This window comes from Cherax quadricarinatus, chromosome 26, assembly GCF_038502225.1.
Source record: "Cherax quadricarinatus isolate ZL_2023a chromosome 26, ASM3850222v1, whole genome shotgun sequence".
NCBI lineage: Eukaryota > Metazoa > Arthropoda > Malacostraca > Decapoda > Parastacidae > Cherax > Cherax quadricarinatus.
The window spans coordinates 29,906,258-29,925,793 of record NC_091317.1 but is presented as its reverse complement, the minus strand read 5'-3'; the positions used below and the strand labels follow the sequence as shown (position 1 = coordinate 29,925,793).

At 41.6% G+C, this 19,536-nt stretch overlaps 1 protein-coding gene across 1 annotated transcript in view; it reads right to left on the bottom strand.

Annotated features, from left to right (window-relative positions):
- morgue (modifier of rpr and grim, ubiquitously expressed) overlaps positions 1-19,536 on the bottom strand; it is a 152,447-nt gene that overhangs the window by 14,329 nt on the left and 118,582 nt on the right. The window contains exon 8 of the mRNA XM_070088886.1: positions 18,169-18,339. Within this exon, the coding sequence (XP_069944987.1) occupies positions 18,169-18,339 (171 nt within the window). The remainder of the gene's footprint in view (positions 1-18,168; positions 18,340-19,536) is intronic.

The following is a 19,536-nucleotide window of genomic DNA, read 5'->3' as shown; positions in this document are numbered from 1 at the left end:
CTGTGACCACAAATGCAAGTTTTTACAGACGAATCTCCAGCTAGCGTGGCCGTGACGAACTCTAGCTCAAGTCCCTTCACTGCCGTCAACATGACTCAAGAAATCGTAATGACACGATTGCAAATAAACCATACCCCCGGCCAGGATTGAACCCGCGGTCATAGAGTCTCAAAACTCCAGCCCGTCGCGTTAGCCACTAGACCAGCTAGCCACAATAAGATTCATCCAACTAGGTATATTCGTCTGTAAAAACTTGCATTTGTGGTCACAGAGGTACCTGTGCTAACTTTCCTATGGTGTAGAAATATACCTAGTTGGATGAATCTTATTGTGGCTAGCTGGTCTAGTGGCTAACGCGACGGGCTGGAGTTTTGAGACTCTATGACCGCGGGTTCAATCCCGGCCGGGGGTATGGTTTATTTGCAATCGTGTCATTACGATTTCTTGAGTCATGTTGACGGCAGTGAAGGGACTTGAGCTAGAGTTCGTCACGGCCACGCTAGCTGGAGATTCGTCTGTAAAAACTTGCATTTGTGGTCACAGAGGTGCCTGTGCTAACTTTCGTATGGTGTAGAAATATACCTAGTTGGATGAATCTTATTGTGGCTAGCTGGTCTAGTGGCTAACGCGACGGGCTGGAGTTTTGAGACTCTATGACCGCGGGTTCAATCCCGGCCGGGGGTATGGTTTATTTGCAATCGTGTCATTACGATTTCTTGAGTCATGTTGACGGCAGTGAAGGGACTTGAGCTAGAGTTCGTCACGGCCACGCTAGCTGGAGATTCGTCTGTAAAAACTTGCATTTGTGGTCACAGAGGTGCCTGTGCTAACTTTCCTATGGTGTAGAAATATACCTAGTTGGATGAATCTTATTGTGGCTAGCTGGTCTAGTGGCTAACGCGACGGGCTGGAGTTTTGAGACTCTATGACCGCGGGTTCAATCCCGGCCGGGGGTATGGTTTATTTGCAATCGTGTCATTACGATTTCTTGAGTCATGTTGACGGCAGTGAAGGGACTTGAGCTAGAGTTCGTCATGGCCACGCTAGCTGGAGATTCGTCTGTAAAAACTTGCATCTGTGGTCACAGAGGTGCCTGTGCTAACTTTCCTATGGTGTAGAAATATACCTAGTTGGATGAATCTTATTGTGGCTAGCTGGTCTAGTGGCTAACGCGACGGGCTGGAGTTTTGAGACTCTATGACCGCGGGTTCAATCCCGGCCGGGGGTATGGTTTATTTGCAATCGTGTCATTACGATTTCTTGAGTCGAGTTATGGAGTACATCCCATGGCCCTCCACCAGCAACAGACAGTGAAAGTGACAATGCAGTTGCTACAATTGGGATGGATAATACACCGCATATGGCAGTAGGTGGTGGTGATGCCATGCAGGATGCTGCACCCCAAGCTGAGAGTCATGACACTCACTCAACACATCCATGACCCAGGTCAGCCTCAACCACCCATTCACCACAACAACCTACACAGCCACAACCAGCTAGAAATATTCAGTACCGGTTCAAGTTCCCTGACTTGTATTCCCTGAAATGTAAGCAAGAAAGATACATGATAATATACACTTCGAAAATCCCAGAGGAATTAGTACCAAATTTGCACACGAAAATCACTCCCTCCCTACAAAAGCAAAAGACTTGGTAGGCGGTGCAACATCCACCCCAATGAAAAGCAGGGGTGCCACGAGTACACTAAGAGACAACACAATAAGTGTCAGGGGCTCAAGACTGTTCAACTGCCTCCTAGCATACATAAGGGGAATTACCAATAGACCTCTGGCTGTCTTCAAGAAGGTACTGGACAGGCACCTAAAGTCAGTACCTGACCAGGCTGTGTTCATAAGTTGGTTTACATGCAGCTAACAGTAGCAACCTGGTTGATCAGGCCCTGGTCCACCATGAGGCCTGGTCATAGACTGGGCAGTGGCGGTGTTGACCCCCGAAACCCTCTGCAGGTATACCCACCATCAGACCACATCTGGGATTGGGAAAAAGATGCCAATTTTGTTCCCAATCCCCATCAATTTGATGACACTCAAAATGGAAACTGGCCATCTTGTATCCTTGGAAACAATGCCAATGAACTGGAATGTTTGGATCTATTTTTCGATCAACCCCTGATGGAAATTATTGTTAGAGAAAGTAACAGATACTTCGATTTTACCATGGCAAACACACTTATTTCACCACAATTATGACTACACCGGTGGAAGAAGACAACTGTGGCTGAGATGAATCTGTTCCTTGGTACAATAATGGTTATGCCACATGCATATACGCATTGTATCAAATCATACTGGGTGATAAACTGCCTAATTTTAACCCCGACCTTCAGTGATGTTATCCCATCAACCGATTTATACAACTCTTATGTATGCTACATTTCTCAGACAAAACAAGGCCTCACAGAAATGACAGGTTACACAAGATTAGGGATATACACCTTTTACCTTTGATATTCCTTTGATGAGTTTCGACAGTCTTTCTACTGCCGGAGTCCGGCCATGGGCCAGGCTCAGATGGTGCTAGCCTGGTCAACCAGGCTGTTGCTGCTGGAGGCCAAGTGCCTCACATATCCATCACAGCCTGGTTGATCTGGCACCTGGTGAAGATACTTGTCCAGCTTCCTCTTGAAGACTTCTACACTTTTTCTAGCAGTGTTTCTGATATCTTTTGGCAAGATGCTGAATAATCTGGAGCCACAGATGTTGATACAGTGTTCCCTTATTGTGCCAACTGCACCCCTGCTTTTCACTGGGTTTATTTTGCACATCCTCACATATCTCTCACTCCAGTTTGTTGTTATGGCAGTGTGCAGATTTGAGAACAGGCCCTCAAGTACTTTCCAGGTATATTATGTGTCTGTGTTTATGTGTCTGAAACAAAAGTTCAGTACATATTTGTATCCCTTCAAGAACCTTGTTATTGATGAGTGTTTGATTGTCATCAAAGGTAGACTGTCATTCAAGCAGTATACACCAAGCAAGAGCATACACCTTGGTATCAGCTGTCTTTGCTTTTTAATTGTAAAAGTGGTCTGGTATTAGACATAACTGTGTACACTAGAAGTAAGACACTGAAAGATACCAGGAAGTTATTGTGCATCTCAAGTGATGTGGTCAGAACAATGATGTAACTATATCTTGGTAAGGGGAATACATTATATATGGATAACAACTATTGGAGGATAGATGGGCTAGTGAGAGTATAGGCAATGGGGTCGAAGATGTATGGGGTAGGTTTAAAAATGTAGTAGAGTGTTTAGCAGAAGTTTGTGGTTACAGGAAAGTGGGTGCGGGAGGGAAGATGAGCGACTGGTGTAATGATGACGTAAAGAGAGTAGTAAAGGAGAAAAAGTTAGTATATGAGAAGGTTTTACAAAGTAGAAATGATGCAAGGAGGGAAGAGTATATGGAGAAAAAAAGAGAGGTTAAGAAAGTGGTGAAGCACTGTAAAAAGAGTGCAAATGAGAGGTTGATGGATGAATTTGGTAGGGTATGTAAAAGAAGAAAATTAATAGTGAATATAGGAAAGAGTAAGGTTATGAGGGATAACAAAAAGATTAGGTGATGAAAGATTGGATATCAGATTGGAGGGAGAGAGTATGGAGGAGGTGCATGTATTCAGATATCTGGGAGTAGATGTGTCAGCAGATGGGTCTATGAAAGATGAGGTGAATCACAGAAATGATGAGGGGAAAAGGGTGAGCGGTGCACATAGGAGTCTGTGAAGACAAAGAACTTTGTCCATGGAAGCAAAGAGGGCAATGTATGAGAGTATAGTTTTACCAACGCTCTTATATGGGTGTGAAGCATGAGTGATGAATGTTGCAGCGAGGAGAAGGCTGGAGGCAGTGGAGATGTCATGTCTGAGGGCAATGTGTGGTGTGAATATAATGCAGAGAATTCGTAGTTTTCAGGTTAGGAGGAGGTGCAGGATTGCCAAAACTGTTGCCTAGAGGGCTGAGGAAGGGTTGTTGAAGTGGTTCAGACATGTAGAGAGAATGGAACGAAACTGAATGACTTCAAGAGCGTATCAATCTGTAGTGGAGGGAAGGCGGGGTAGGGGTCGGCCTAGGAAAGGATGGAGGGAGGGGGTAAAGGAGATTTTGTGTGCGAGGGGCTTGGACTTCCAGCAAGCATGCATGAGCATATTTGATAGGAGTGAATGGAGACAAATGGTTTTTAATATTTGACGTGCTGTTGGAGTGTGAGCAAAGTAACATTTATGAAGGGATTCAGGGAAACCGGCAGGCAGGACTTGAGTCCTGGAGATGGGAAGTACAGTGTCTGCACTCTGAAGGAGGGGTGTTAATGTTGCAGTTTTATAAACTGTAGTGTAAAGCACCCTTCTGGCAAGACAGTGGTGGGACTCTGCCTATGTGTTAATAATAATAATAAAAATGGATAACTGATACACACACCCCTTACTTAGTGATTTCTTGTGGGTGAACAAGACAGACATGTGTGGTACAGTGCATACAAATTGTAAGCATATGCCCAGATTCAATGCAGGCACTCATAGTGGTGAGGTGCAGGTGTTTGCTGCCACTGATATCATGGCATTACAGTGGCACGTCAAACAATATGTGACACTGTTGACATCAATTCCCCAAAACAAAACAACAGAGAGTGGCAAGGAAAGCGATGAACCCATTGTAAAACCTGCAGCTGTGATTGACTACATCCTCAATATGTGTGTTTGGTGGACAAATATGACATGCAGATTGGGTTTGCCGATTGTGTTCGCAAGAGTTATAAGTGGTACGTGAAACTTCTTTTTTGGAGTTGAATGTGTCAGCAGATGGATTTATGAAGGATGAGGTTAATCAAAGAACTGATGAAGGAAAAAAGGTGAGCGATGCGATGAGGTATATGTGGAGACAAAAAACCATTATCTATGGAGGCAAAGAAGGGAATGTATGAAAGTATAGTGGTACCAACACTCTTATATGGGTGTGAAGCTTGGGTTGTAAATGCTGCAGTGAGGAGACGGTCGGAGGCAGAGGAGATGTCCTGTCTAAGGGCAATGTGTGGTGTAAATATTATGCAGAAAATCCGGAGTGTGGAAATTAGGAGAAGGTGTGGAGTTAATAAAAGTATTTGTCAGAGGGCTGATGAGGGGTTGTTGAGGTGGTTTGGTCATTTAGAGAGAATGGATCAAAGTAGAATGACATGGAGTGTGTATAAATCTGTAGGGGAAGGAAGGCAGGGTAGGGGTCATCCTCAAAAAGGTTGGAGGGAGGGGGTAAAGGAGGTTTTGTGGGTGAGGGGCTTGGACTTCCAGCAAGCATGCGTGAGCGTGTTAGATAGGTGTGAATGGAGACAAATGGTATTTGGGACCTGACGAGCTGCTGGAGTGTGAGCAGGGTAATATTTAGTGAAGGGATTCAGGGAAACCAGTTATTTTTATATAGTCGGACTTGAGTCCTGGAAATGGGAAGTACAATGCCTGCACTTTAACCCCTTGACTGTTGCAACCCCTACTGACAGAATTATGCTCTCGTGAAGTTAGCGACCTCGGTGCTGTTTGCAAATCGGCGATTTCGCCCACTTTGAGCCCTATTTTCGGCTAATTCCGTTGTTCCAGTTGCCCAAACTCATAGCTATTTCTTTAGAACTCCATTTTTTCTATCAATTGAGTACAAGAAACTGCTCATTTACCGATTTCAACTACCTAATAATGTGGTCAGAAATTTGCAATTTGGCCAATTTCACAAAAACTAAAAAATATGACAATTTCAAAATAAGGTCCAGAATGAACAATGCAGACATTCCTGGCTCTAAAATAACATTTTCTATGATCATCAGTCATGTCTCCAGGCCCCTCTGATATTACTCTTGCTTTCTATTTTGAATTTTTATTCAAACAAAAAATAGAAGACTTACTATTATGCAGACTACTGCAATACTGTAATAATTGTATAAATAACATCAACCCATTCATGACTGCATATTAGAATGGCTAGTTGAACATTTATTGGACAATGGCATCATTTGTTTACTGTTGAACATTGGCAAAAATCAAACATTTCCCGTACAGTGGACCCCCGCATAACAATATTAATCCGTTCATGAGAGCTCATTGTTATGCGAAATTATCGTTATGCGAATGAATTTTCCCCATAAGAAATAATGGAAATCAAATTAATCCGTGCAAGACACCCCAAAGTATGAAAAAAAAAACATTTTTACCTCAGGAAATATTAATTTTAATACACACAAACTGAAAAAGGCATGCACAATTACATGACACTTACCTTTATTGAAGATCTGGTGATGATTGATGGGATGGGAGGAGGAGAGAGTCTTAGTGTTTAGAAGGGGAATCCCCTTCCATTAAGACTTGAGGTGTCAAGTCCTTTTCTGGGGTTACTTCCCTTCTTCTTTTAATGCCACTAGGACCAGCTTCAGAGTCACTGGACTTCTGTCGCACAACATATCTGTCCATAGCGAGCTGTACCTCTCGGTCCTTTATGACTTCCCTAAAGTGTTTCACAACATTGTAAGTGTAATAGTCACCAGCACGGCTTGCAATAGCTGTGTGAGGGTGATTTTCATCCATAAAGGTTTGCACTTTCAGCCACATTGCACAGATTTCCTTAATCTTTGTAGTAGGCAACTTCTTCAATTTCTCTCTCCCCTCCTCCGAACCAGTTTCCTCAGGTCTGGCCTCTTGCTGTTGAAGTTGATCTAGCAGCTCATCAGTGGTTAGTTCTTCATTGTCCTCCTCCACCAACTCTTCCACATCATCCCCACTAACCTCCAACCCCAAGGACTTTCCCAATGCCACAATGGATTCCTCAACTGGCATACTCCTCTCAGGGTTAGCCTGAAACCCTTCAAAATCCCTTTGGTCTACACATTCTGGCCACAGTTTCTTCCAAGCAGAGTTCAAGGTCCTCTTAGTCACTCCCTCCCAAGCCTTACCTATAAGGTTTACACAATTGAGGATATTAAAGTGCTCTCTCCAAAACTCTCTTAGAGTCAGTTGAGTTTCTGAGGTCACTACAAAGCACCTTTCAAACAGAGCTTTAGTGTACAGTTTTTTGAAGTTTGCAATAACCTGCTGGTCCATGGGCTGCAGGAGAGGAGTGGTATTAGGAGGCAAAAACTTCACCTTAATGAAGCTCATGTCCCCATAAAGTCGCTCTGCCACGTCTGTAGGATGACCAGGGGCATTGTCTAACACCAGGAGGCACTTAAGGTCTAATTTCTTTTCAGTTAGGTAATCTTTCACATTGGGGCAAATGCATGGTGTAACCAGTCATAGAAAAAGTCCCTAGTGACCCATGCCTTACTGTTTGCCCTCCACAGCACGCACAAATTAGTCTTGAGGATATTCTTTTGCCTGAACGCTCTGGGAGTTTCTGAGTGATACACTAATAAAGGCTTCACTTTGCAATCACCACTAGCATTGGAACACATCAACAGAGTAAGCCTGTCTTTCATAGGCTTATGTCCTGGGAGTGCCTTTTCCTCCTCAGTAATGTATGTCCTGCTTGGCATTTTCTTCCAAAACAGGCCTGTTTCATCACAATTAAACACTTGTTCAGGTTTCAGTCCTTCACTGTCTATGTACTCCTTGAATTCCTGCACATATTTTTCAGCTGCTTTGTGGTCCGAACTGGCAGCCTCACCATGCCTTATCACACTATGTATGCCACTACGCTTCTTAAATCTCTCAAACCAACCTTTGCTGGCCTTAAATTCACTCACATCATCACTAGTTGCAGGCATTTTTTTAATTAAATCCTGATGCAACTTCCTAGCCTTTTCACTTATGATCACCTGAGAGATGCTATCTCCTGCTATCTGTTTTTCATTTATCCACACCAATAAGAGTCTCTCAACATCTTCCATCACTTGCGATCTCTGTTTCGAAAACACAGTTGAACCTTTGGCAAGAACAGCTTCCTTGATTGCCGTTTTGTTGCCCACAATAGTAGCGATGGTTGAATGGGGTTTATTATACAACCTGGCCAGCTCGGAGACACGCACTCCACTTTCATACTTATCAATGATCTCTTTCTTCATCTCTATAGTAATTCTCACCCTTATTGCTGTAGGGTTGGCACTAGAAGCTTTCTTGGGGCCCATGGTCACTTATTTTGCAGATAAAATCACCAAAAACACTGTAATAATACGAAATGTTCCGATTGTATGCTTGGATGTTACCGCGGAGGCTGGCTGGTAAACAATGCCACCGGCGGAACATGTGAGGCTGGCTAAGGCTGCACATTAGACGCGTCTCGGATGAACAGCGTTGAGCGGGTTTTTTAGCGGTATGCGAGGCAAAATCTTAGCGATAAAACGTATCGGTATGTGGATTTAACGTTATGTAAGGCCAACGGTATGCGGGGGTCCACTGTACTTTGAGCTCCATTTCTAGGTTCTTTTTATAGTAAAATCAATCAAAATCACCTCTATTTCTATAATATGTTTTCCATTCTATCAAATGAGACCAAGAAAACGAGAATACAACCATAAATACTATACGAAAATAGACCACAAAGTTGGCATTTTAATTAAAAAAAACGGTCAGTTTTTTTTTTCTCATTATGCACTGCGTGCTCCAGGATTTTTTTTGTATGGTGCACACTAACCACACAGACCCATTCTCTCACGGGCCTACCAGCTTTCTCCTGCTTGATTTGAAGCCGCTAGAATTTATGAAGGAGGGGTGTTAATGTTGCAGTTTAAAAACTATAGTGTAAAGCACCCTTCTGGCAAGACAGTGATGAAGTGAATGATGGTGAAAGTTTTTCTTTTTTGGGCCACCCTGCCTTGGTGGGAATCGGCCAGTGTGATAATAAAATAAATATACAGTGGACCCCCGCATAGCGAACTTAATCCGTGCAAGAGGGCTGGCCGTTATGCGAAATGTTCGCTATGCGAATTAATTTTCCCCATAAGAAATAATGGAAATAAAATTAATCCGTGCAAGACACCCAAAAGTATGAAAAAAAATTTTTTTACCACAAAAAAATGTTAATTTTAGTACACACAAACTGAAAAAGGCATGCACAATTACATGACACTTACTTTTATTGAAGATCTGGTGATGATTGATGGGATGGGAGGAGGGGAGAGAGAGTGTTAGTGTTTAGAAGGGGAATCCCCTTCCATTAGGACTTGAGGTAGCAAGTCCTTTTCTGGGGTTACTTCCCTTCTTCATTTAATGCCACTAGGACCAGCTTCAGAGTCACTGGACTTCTTTCGCACAACATATCTGTCCATAGTGGCCTGTACCTCTCGTTCCTTTATGATTTGTCTAAAGTGGTTCACAACAGTGTCATTGTAACAGTCACCAGCACGGCTTGCAATAGCTGTGTGAGGGTGATTTTCATCAAAAAAGGTTTGCACTTCAAGCCATTTTGCACACATTTCCTTAATCTTTGAAGTAGGCAATTCCTTCAATTTCTCTCTCCCCTCCTTTGAACCAGTTTCCCCAAGTCTGGCCTCTTGCTCTTGAAGTTGATCTATCAGCTCATCAGTGGTTAGTTCTTCATTGTCCTCCTCCACCAACTCTTCCACATCCTCCCCACTAACCTCCAACCCCAAGGACTTCCCCAATTCCACAATTGATTCCTCAACTGGTATACTACTCCTCTCAGGGTTAGCCTCAAACCCTTCAAAATCCCTTTTGTCTACACATTCTGGCCACAGTTTCTTCCAAGCAGAGTTCAAGGTTCTCTTAGTCACTCCCTCCCAAGCCTTACCTATAAGGTTTACACAATTGAGGATATTAAAGTGATCCTTCCAAAACTCTTTTAGAGTCAATCGAGTGTCTGTGGTCACTTCAAAGCACTTTTGAAACAGAGCTTTTGTGTACAGTTTCTTGAAGTTGGAAATGACCTGCTGGTCCATGGGCTGCAGGAGAGGAGTGGTATTAGGAGGCAAAAACTTCACCTTAATGAAGCTCATGTCCCCATAAAGTCGCTCTGCCACGTCTGTAGGATGACCAGGGGCATTGTCTAACACCAGGAGGCACTTAAGGTCTAATTTCTTTTCAGTTAGGTAATCTTTCACATTGGGGGCAAATGCATGGTGTAACCAGTTATAGAAAAATTCCCTAGTGACCCATGCCTTACTGTTTGCCCTCCACAGCACACACAAATTATCCTTGAGGACATTCTTTTGCCTGAACGCTCTGGGAGTTTCAGAGTGATACACTAATAAAGGCTTAACTTTGCAATCACCACTAGCATTGGCACACATCAACAAAGTAAGCCTGTCTTTCATAGGCTTATGTCCTGGGAGTGCCTTTTCCTCCTGAGTAATGTAGGTCCTGCTTGGCATTTTCTTCCAGAACAGGCCTGTTTCATCACAATTAAACACTTGTTCAGGTTCCAGTCCTTCAGTTTCTATGTACTCCTTGAATTCATGCACATATTTTTCAGCCGCTTTGTGGTCCGAACTGGCAGCCTCACCATGCCGTATCACACTATGGATGCCACTACGCTTCTTAAATCTCTCAAACCAACCTTTGCTGGCCTTAAATTCACTCACATCATCACTAGTTGCAGGCATTTTTTTAATTAAATCGTCATGCAACTTCCTAGCCTTTTCACATATGATCGCTTGAGAGACGCTATCTCCTGCTAGCTGTTTTTCATTTATCCACACCAATAAGAGTCTCTCAACATCTTCCATCACTTGCGATCTTTGTTTCGAAAACACAGTTAAACCTTTGGCAACAACAGCTTTCTTGATTGCCGTTTTCTTGCCCACAATAGAAGAGATGGTTGATTTTGGTTTCTTGTACAACCTGACCAGGTCGGTGATACGTACTCCACTTTCATACTTATCAATGATCTCTTTCTTCATTTCAATGGGTATTCTTACCCTTTGAGGTGTAGGGTTGGCACTAGAAGCTTTCTTGGGGCCCATGGTCACTTATTTTCCAGAAACAGCACCGAAAACACTGTAATAATACGAAATATTCCGAGTGTATGCTTGAATGTTACCGCGGAGGCTGGCTGGTAAACAATGGCACGGGCGGCACATGTGAGGCTGGCTGAGGGCGCACATTGGACGCGTCTCGGACGAAGGCCGCTGAGCGGGTTTTTGTCCACTATGCGGGGCAAAATTTTAGCGAACAAAGCGTCCGCTATGCGGATTGTTCGCTATGCAAGGCGTTCGCTATGCGGGGGTCCACTGTACGTCAAACACGGTACCTCGTAAGACATATATATACGGCCGCGACAGTCAAAGGGTTAAAGGAGATGTTTTGGGATATTGGCAGTTTGTAGGGATATGTTGTGTATCTTTATAGGTATATGCTTCTAAACTGTTGTATTCTGAGCACCTCTGCAAAAACAGTGATTATGTGTGAGTGAGATGAAATTGTTGAATGATGATGAAAGTATTTTCTTTTTGGGGATTTTCTTTCTCTTTGGGTCACCCTGCCTTGGTGGGAGACGGCCGACTTGTTGAAAAAAAAAATATATATACGTATATACATGTATATATATATATATATATATATAACAGAACATTAGTAGTACGGAACATTTTTACGCTTGTGTAAACAAGTTTTGTAAACAGTATAATGATGACAATATTAGTATGGTTACTGTGTTGCATACAGTAAGTTGATATATATACACTGTGCATTATGTTGGTGGCACAGGCCACAAAAGTTACTGGAAAAAACAAAATATTAGGAAGGCAAAGAAAAACATATAATAACATTTTAAAAACTAATACAGAGTGCCCGGCAGTCGATAATGTTTCTCTCAGCCAGTCATTTACTGTCAACATCACACCTCTATATCTTCATAAGTATTGATGGGAAAATTTTTTGTTTCATTACCTACAAAAAAAATACACTCTTTAATTCTATTTGTTTTTTAAAGTCTTGGATCCTGAGAGCAATTTTGAAATCAGGGGTCTAGACCCTGAAAGGATTAAACTTAAAAGTTTCCATCTGACTGAGTAACATTAACCCTTTCAGGGTTGGTGCCGTACTAATACGGCTTACGCGCCAGGGTTGGTGCCGTACTGGTACGCATAAATTCTAGCGTCCTCAAATCAAGCAGGAAAAGGCTGGTAGTCCTGGATGTGAGAGAATGGGTCTCCATGGTCAGTGTGCGCAGTATAAAAAAAATCGGGGACCCAGTGATGCATTGTGGGAAAGCCATTTTCTTACACCTTGTTCACCATGTCTAGCGGTAAGAAACTCTTCACTCCTCGGCTAATTGGGGTCTTTTGTTCCCAAGCGACAGTTCAAACACAGATGGAAGTATCAGTGAAGATGAATTTCATGGTTTTGAGGAGTTTGTGACCAAAAGCAATGCCCAGGAAACCAACCTGAAGGAAGGAAGGAAGAAGGAAGGAAGACAGAAGGAAGGAAGGTAGAAGAAAGGGAGGAAAGAAGGAAGAGATGAGAGGAAGAAAGAAAGAGATGAGAGGAAGGAGGGAAGAAAGGCAAGAAACCATCAACCTAGGATAATTCAAAAAATTCAGACAGCGACTTATTTCCATGTGGGTTGGTGGGGTGGGGAGGAAGGGATGGGTGTTGACAGGTAGTGAGGGTGGTGAGTGGTGGTGTTATTTGTCATTGTGACACTAATTAGGCCAATGACTCAGTATATTTACAAGTCCACCCCCACACAACAACTGCAAGCTTTACAGACGCTCCAGCAGTTCTGGGAAGTGTCCAGTGACTTTATATGTGTATATATGTGATAGAAAAATAGTAATAGACAACATTTTTTATTGTTGGTTTGAGTAAACATGTTTTGTAAACAATATAATAACTGTTTGTGTGGTTATTGTGTAGCATACGAGAGAATATACATTCAATATACCTTATAGTGGTCTCACAGGCCAGAAAAGTTACTTGAAGGAAGGAAGGAGGGAAGGAAGGAGCAAAGGAAGGAAGGAGGGAAGGAAGGAGGGAAGGAAGAAAGAAGGGAAGGAGGGAAAGTAGGTAGGAAGGGATGAGAGAAAGGAGGAGGGAAGGTAGGTAGGAAGAGAGGATGGAATGAAGGAAGGAAAGGAAGGAAGGTAGGTGTGTGGGGAGGAAGGGATGTGTTGTGGAAGGCAGTGAGGTTAGTGAGTGGTGGTATGATGCACCATTGTGACACAAGACACACTGGTGACTCAGCATATTTACAAGTCCACCCCCACACTACTACAAGCTTTCAGAACCTCTTGTAGTTACAGGACCCTGTCCAGTGACTCTATCGTAAAAAATGGAGATAGAGAAGAATGTACCAGCCGTATCCCACCGAGGTGGGGTGGCCCAAAAGGAAAAACGAAAGTTTCTCCTTTCAAATTTAGTAATATATACAGAAGGGGTTACTAGCCCCTTCCTCCCAGCATTTTAGTCGCTTCTTACGACACGCATGGCTTACGGAGGAAGAATTCTGTTCCACTTCCCCATGGAGATAAGAGGAAATAAACAAGAACAAGAACTAGAAAGAAAATAGAAGAAAACCCAAAGAGGTATGTACATATATATATGCTTGTACATGTATGTGTAGTGTGACCTAAGTGTAAGTAGAAGTAGCAAGATGTACCTGAAATCTTGCATGTTTATGAGACAGAAAAAAGACACCAGTAATCCTACCATCATGTAAAACAATTACAGGTTTCCGTTTTACACTCGCTTGTCAGGACAGTAGTACCTCATTGGGCGGTTGCTGTCTACCAACCTACTACCTAGCTATTTGAGTATATATTTTTTTTTTTCAACAAACCAGCCGTATCCCACCAAGGCAGGGTGGCCCAAAAAGAAAAACAAAAGTTTCTCTTTTTAAATTTAGTAATTTATACAAGAGAAGGGGTTACTAGCCCCTTGCCCCCGGCATTTTAGTCGCCTCTTAGAACATGCATGGCTTACGGAGGAAGAATTCTGTTCCACTTCCCCATGGAGATAAGAGGAAATAAACAAGAACAAGAACTAGAAAGAAAATAGCAGAAAACCCAGAGGGGTGTGTATATATATATATGCTTGTACATGTATGCGTAGTGTGACCTAAGTGTAAGTAGAAGTAGCAAGACGTACCTGAAATCTTGCATGTTTATGAGACAGAAAAAAGACACCAGCAATCCTACCATCATGTAAAACAATTACAGGTTTCTGTTTTACACTCACTTGGCAAGACGGTAGTACCTCCCTGGGTGGTTGCTGTCTACCAAACTACTACCTAGGTATATGAGTATATTTATATATATACAGTGGACCCCCGCATAATGATTACCTCCGAATGTGACCAATTATGTAAGTGTATTTATGTAAGTGCGTTTGTACGTGTATGTTTGGGGGTCTGAAATGGACTAATCTACTTCACAATATTTCTTATGGGAACAAATTCGGTCGGTACTGGCACCTGAACATACTTCTGGAGTGAAAAAATATCGTTAACCGGGGGTCCACTGTACATGTATATGATAGAAATATAGTAATAAACAACATTTTTTATTGTTGGTTTGTGTAAACATTTTTTGTAAACAATATAATGACAGCAAAGTTTGTTCTGTTATTGTGTAGCATACAATAAGTGAATATATACCAAATAGTCTTTATACATGTATTGGTCTCAGAGGCCATAAAAGTTACTTGAAAAAATAAAATATTAAAAATAAAAAAAAAAAAGTAGAAAAAGCAAAATAAACTATTACCGGGTGACCGGCAGTCGGCGATGTTGCCATATGCGGTTCAATTTCTGTCAATTTCATGCCTCCATATCTCGGTAAGTATTGATGGCAATTTTTTTTTTTAGTCTATAAAATTTAGAAAAAAAAAAACTATCTTTTCATAAGAAAATTTTTTTTTTTTATTTACCGACCCTGAGAACAGGTTTGGGAGAGGTCCTGCCGACCCTGAAAGGGTTAATGCAGGTGATATCACCAGCCCTTCTCTACAACTTACATCTTTCCAGTATATACATGCTCTACTTTTACCCATCTATGCGAAAAGTGATGAAGTGCCAGGTGAACATTTTTTTTTTTTTTTTTTTTCAGCAAGTCGGCCGTCTCCCACCGAGGCAGGGTGACCCAAAAAAGAAAATACTTTCATCATCATTCAACACTTTCACCACACTCACACATTATCACTGCTTTTGCAGATGTGCTCAGAATACAACAGTTTAGAAGCATATACACATAAAGATACACAACATATCCCTCCAAACTGCCAATATCCCAAACCCCTCCTTTAAAGTGCAGGCATTGTACTTCCCATTTCCAGGACTCAAGTCCGACTATATGAAAATAACCTGTTTCCCTGAATCCCTTCACTAAATATTACCCTGCTCACACTCCAACAGATCGTCAGGTCCCAAGTATCATTCGTCTCCATTCACTCCTATCTAACACGCTCATGCACGCTTGCTGGAAGTCCAAGCCCCTCGCCCACAAAACCTCCTTTACCCCCTCTTTCCAACCCTTTCGAGGATGACCCCTACCCCTCCTTCCTTCCCCTATAGATTATATGCTTTCCATGTCATTTTACTTTGATCCATTCTCTCTAAATGACCAAACCACCTCAACAACCCCTCTTCTGCCCTCTGACTAATACTTTTATTAACTTCACACCTTCTCCTAATTTCCACACTCCGAATTTTCTGCATAATATTTACACCACACATTGCCCTTAGACAGGACATCTCCACTGCCTCCAACCGTCTCCTCGCTGCTGCATTTACCACCCAAGCTTCACATCCATATAAGAGTGTTGGTACTACTATACTTTCATACATTCCCTTCTTTGTCTCCATAGATAACGTTTTTTGACTCCACATATACCTCAATGCACCACTCACCTTTTTTCCCCCATCAATTCTATGATTAACCTCATCCTTCATAAATCCATCCGCCATCACGTCAACTCCCAAGTATCTGAAAACATTCACTTCTTCCATACTCCTCCTCCCCAATTTGATATCCAATTTTTCTTTATCTAAATCATTTGATACCCTCATCACCTTACTCTTTTCTATGTTCACTTTCAACTTTCTACCTTTACACACATTCTCAAACTCATCCACTAACCTTTGCAATTTTTCTTTAGAATCTCCCATAAGCACAGTATCATCAGCAAAAAGTAACTGTGTCAATTCCCATTTTGAATTTGATTCCCCATAATTTAATCCCACCCCTCTCCCAAACACCCTAGCATTTACTTCTTTTACAACCCATCTATAAATATATTAAACAACCATGGTGACATTACACATCCCTGTCTAAGACCTACTTTTACCGGGAAGTAATCTCCCTCTCTTCTACACACCCTAACCTGAGCCTCACTATCCTCATAAAAGCTCTTTACAGCATTTAGTAACTTACCACCTATTCCATAAACTTGCAACATCTGCCACATTGCTCCTCTATCCACTCTATCATATGCCTTTTCTAAATCCATAAATGCAATAAAAACTTCCCTACCTTTATCTAAATACTGTTCACATATATGCTTAAATGTAAACACTTGATCTACACATCCCCTACCCATTCTGAAGCCTCCCTGCTCATCCGCAATCCTACATTCTGTCTTAAATCTAATTCTTTCAATTATAACCCTACCGTATACTTTTCCTGGTATACTCAGTAAACTTATTCCTCTATAATTTTTACAATCTCCTTTGTCCCCTTTCCCTATATATAAAGGGACTATACATGCTCTCCGCCAATCCCTAGGTACCTTCCCCTCTTTCATACATTTATTAAACAAAAGTACCAACCACTCCAACACTATATCCCCCCCTGCTTTTAACATTTCTGTCATGATCCCATCAGTTCCAGCTGCTTTACCCCCTTTCATTCTACGTAATGCCTCACGTACCTCCACCACACTTACATTCTGATCTTCTTCACTCCTAAAAGATGGTATACCTCCCTGGCCAGTGCATGAAATTACTGCCTCCCTTTCTTCCTCAACATTTAAAAGTTCCTCAAAATATTCTCGCCATCTACCTAATACCTCCCTCTCCCCATCTACTAACTCCCCTACTCTGTTTTTAACTGACAAATCCATACTTTCCCTAGGCTTTCTTAACTTGTTTAACTCACTCCAAAATTTTTTCTTATTTTCATTAAAATTTCTTTACAGTGCCTCTCCCACTCTATCATCTGCTCTCCTTTTGCACTCTCTCACCACTCTCTTCACCTTTCTTTTACTCTCCATATACTCTGCTCTTCTTATAACACTTCTGGTTTGTAAAAACCTCCCATAAGCTACCTTTTTCTCTTTTATCACACCCTTTACTTCATCATTCCACCAATCACTCCTCTTTCCTCCTGCCCCCACCCTCCTATAACCACAAACTTCTGCCCCACATTCTAATACTGCATTTTTAAAACTATTCCAACCCTCTTCAACCCCCCCACTACTCATCTTTGCACTAGCCCACCTTTCTGCCAATAGTCGCTTATATCTCTCCCGAACTTCCTCCTCCCTTAGTTTATACACTTTCACCTCCCTCTTACTTGTTGTTGCCACCTTCCTCTTTTCCCATCTACCTCTTACTCTAACTGTAGCTACAACTAAATAATGATCCGATATATCACTTGCCCCTCTATAAACATGTACATCCTGGAGCCTACCCATCAACCTTTTATCCACCAATACATAATCTAACAAACTACTTTCATTACGTGCTACATCATACCTTGTATATTTATTTATCCTCTTTTTCATAAAATATGTATTACTTATTACCAAATTTCTTTCTACACATAGCTCAATTAAAGGCTCCCCATTTACATTTACCCCTGGCACCCCAAATTTACCTACTACTCCCTCCATAACATTTTTACCCACTTTAGCATTGAAATCCCCAACCACCATTACTCTCACACTTGATTCAAAACTCCCCACGCATTCACTCAACATTTCCCAGAATCTCTCTCTCTCCTCTACACTTCTCAATATCTTCTCAATATATCAATATATCTTCTCAATAAAATTCCATATGCTGCATATTATGTCTTGTTAAGACATTTGTCTGTATATTCTACCAATGATATACACAGAGATGTTTCTGTAATTTAAGAAAAGGCCACAAGTTAAAATGGTGTTATGGACTGAGAGAAGTTTTTACATGTTAAAAAGGTTAGGCTGACCTAAGAAGAGGTCCCCACATGTTATAAAAGTGAGGCTCAGAATTGACAAGAGTCTTACACGTTTTAAAGGTATGGCTCTGACCTGAGAAGAAGTTCCACATGTTAGAAAGGTGTTGCTCAGCACTGAAGCTGGAACTGGCTCAGGGATGAGAGCATCATGCATGGCATACTTCCATGTCCAAGATGTTGCTACACACTCAAACTGCTTCTTGTCACAATCATACAATCTACCAATCTCAGGTTCCATACACACCTGAAATAATAAAGAAGACATAATTTTGATCCACAATTTCTTACTATCTGTATGCAGATAATAAGGAGGCTCAACCAAGATTTTTAATTCAAATTGTGCTTGTTGGGGAGCCTTGCTACTCCTGTGGTGGGAAATTACCTTCTTTTTTTCCTTATATTAGAGAGCATTAAAAATAATTAAAAAAAAAAAATGTACAGAATACAAACCCATCACCTTCGAATGATTTTTGAAGCTGACCTATTTGAATTATTTTTATATTTTTTATATTTATATGAAGTCATGCATGTCATAAGAGGTGACTAAAATGCTCCTGTATAAATTACTAAATGTAAAAAGAAGAAAAACTTTGTTTCTTCTTTTTCTGGTCATCTTATGTCAGAGGGAGAAAGCTGTTGTTTTACATAAAAAAAAGTTATATGAAGTTGCAGATCAGTGTGAGTTATTCACCACAAGTAGTAGAACTCTGCTTCTTCCACTACTAGCGACACAGAAATACTCTCACAAGCTCAGTGTTGCAGGGTGAGATTTTGAAAGGCGCCAAAATGAATGTTTTTTTTTTTTTTTTTTTTTTTCAACAAGTCGGCCGTCTCCCACCAAGGCAGGGTGACCCAAAAAAGAAAGAAAATCCCCAAAAAGAAAATACTTTCATCATCATTCAACACTTTCACCACACTCGCACATTATCAGTGTTTTTTGCAGAGGTGCTCAGAATACAACAGTCTAGAAGCATACACATATAAAGATACACAACATATCCCTCCAAACTGCCAATATCCCAAACCCCTCCTTTAAAGTGCAGGCATTGTACTTCCCATTTCCAGGACTCAAGTCCGACTATATGAAAATAACCGGTTTCCCTGAATCCCTTCACTAAATATTACCCTGCTCACACTCCAACAGATCGTCAGGTCCCAAGTACCATTCGTCTCCATTCACTCCTATCTAACACGCTCACGCATGCTTGCTGGAAGTCCAAGCCCCTTGCCCACAAAACCTCCTTTACCCCCTCTCTCCAACCCTTTCGAGGATGACCCCTACCCCGCCTTCCTTCCCCTATAGATTTATATGCTTTCCATGTCATTCTACTTTGATCCATTCTCTCTAAATGACCAAACCACCTCAACAACCCCTCTTCTGCCCTCTGACTAATACTTTTATTAACTCCACACCTTCTCCTAATTTCCACACTCCGAATTT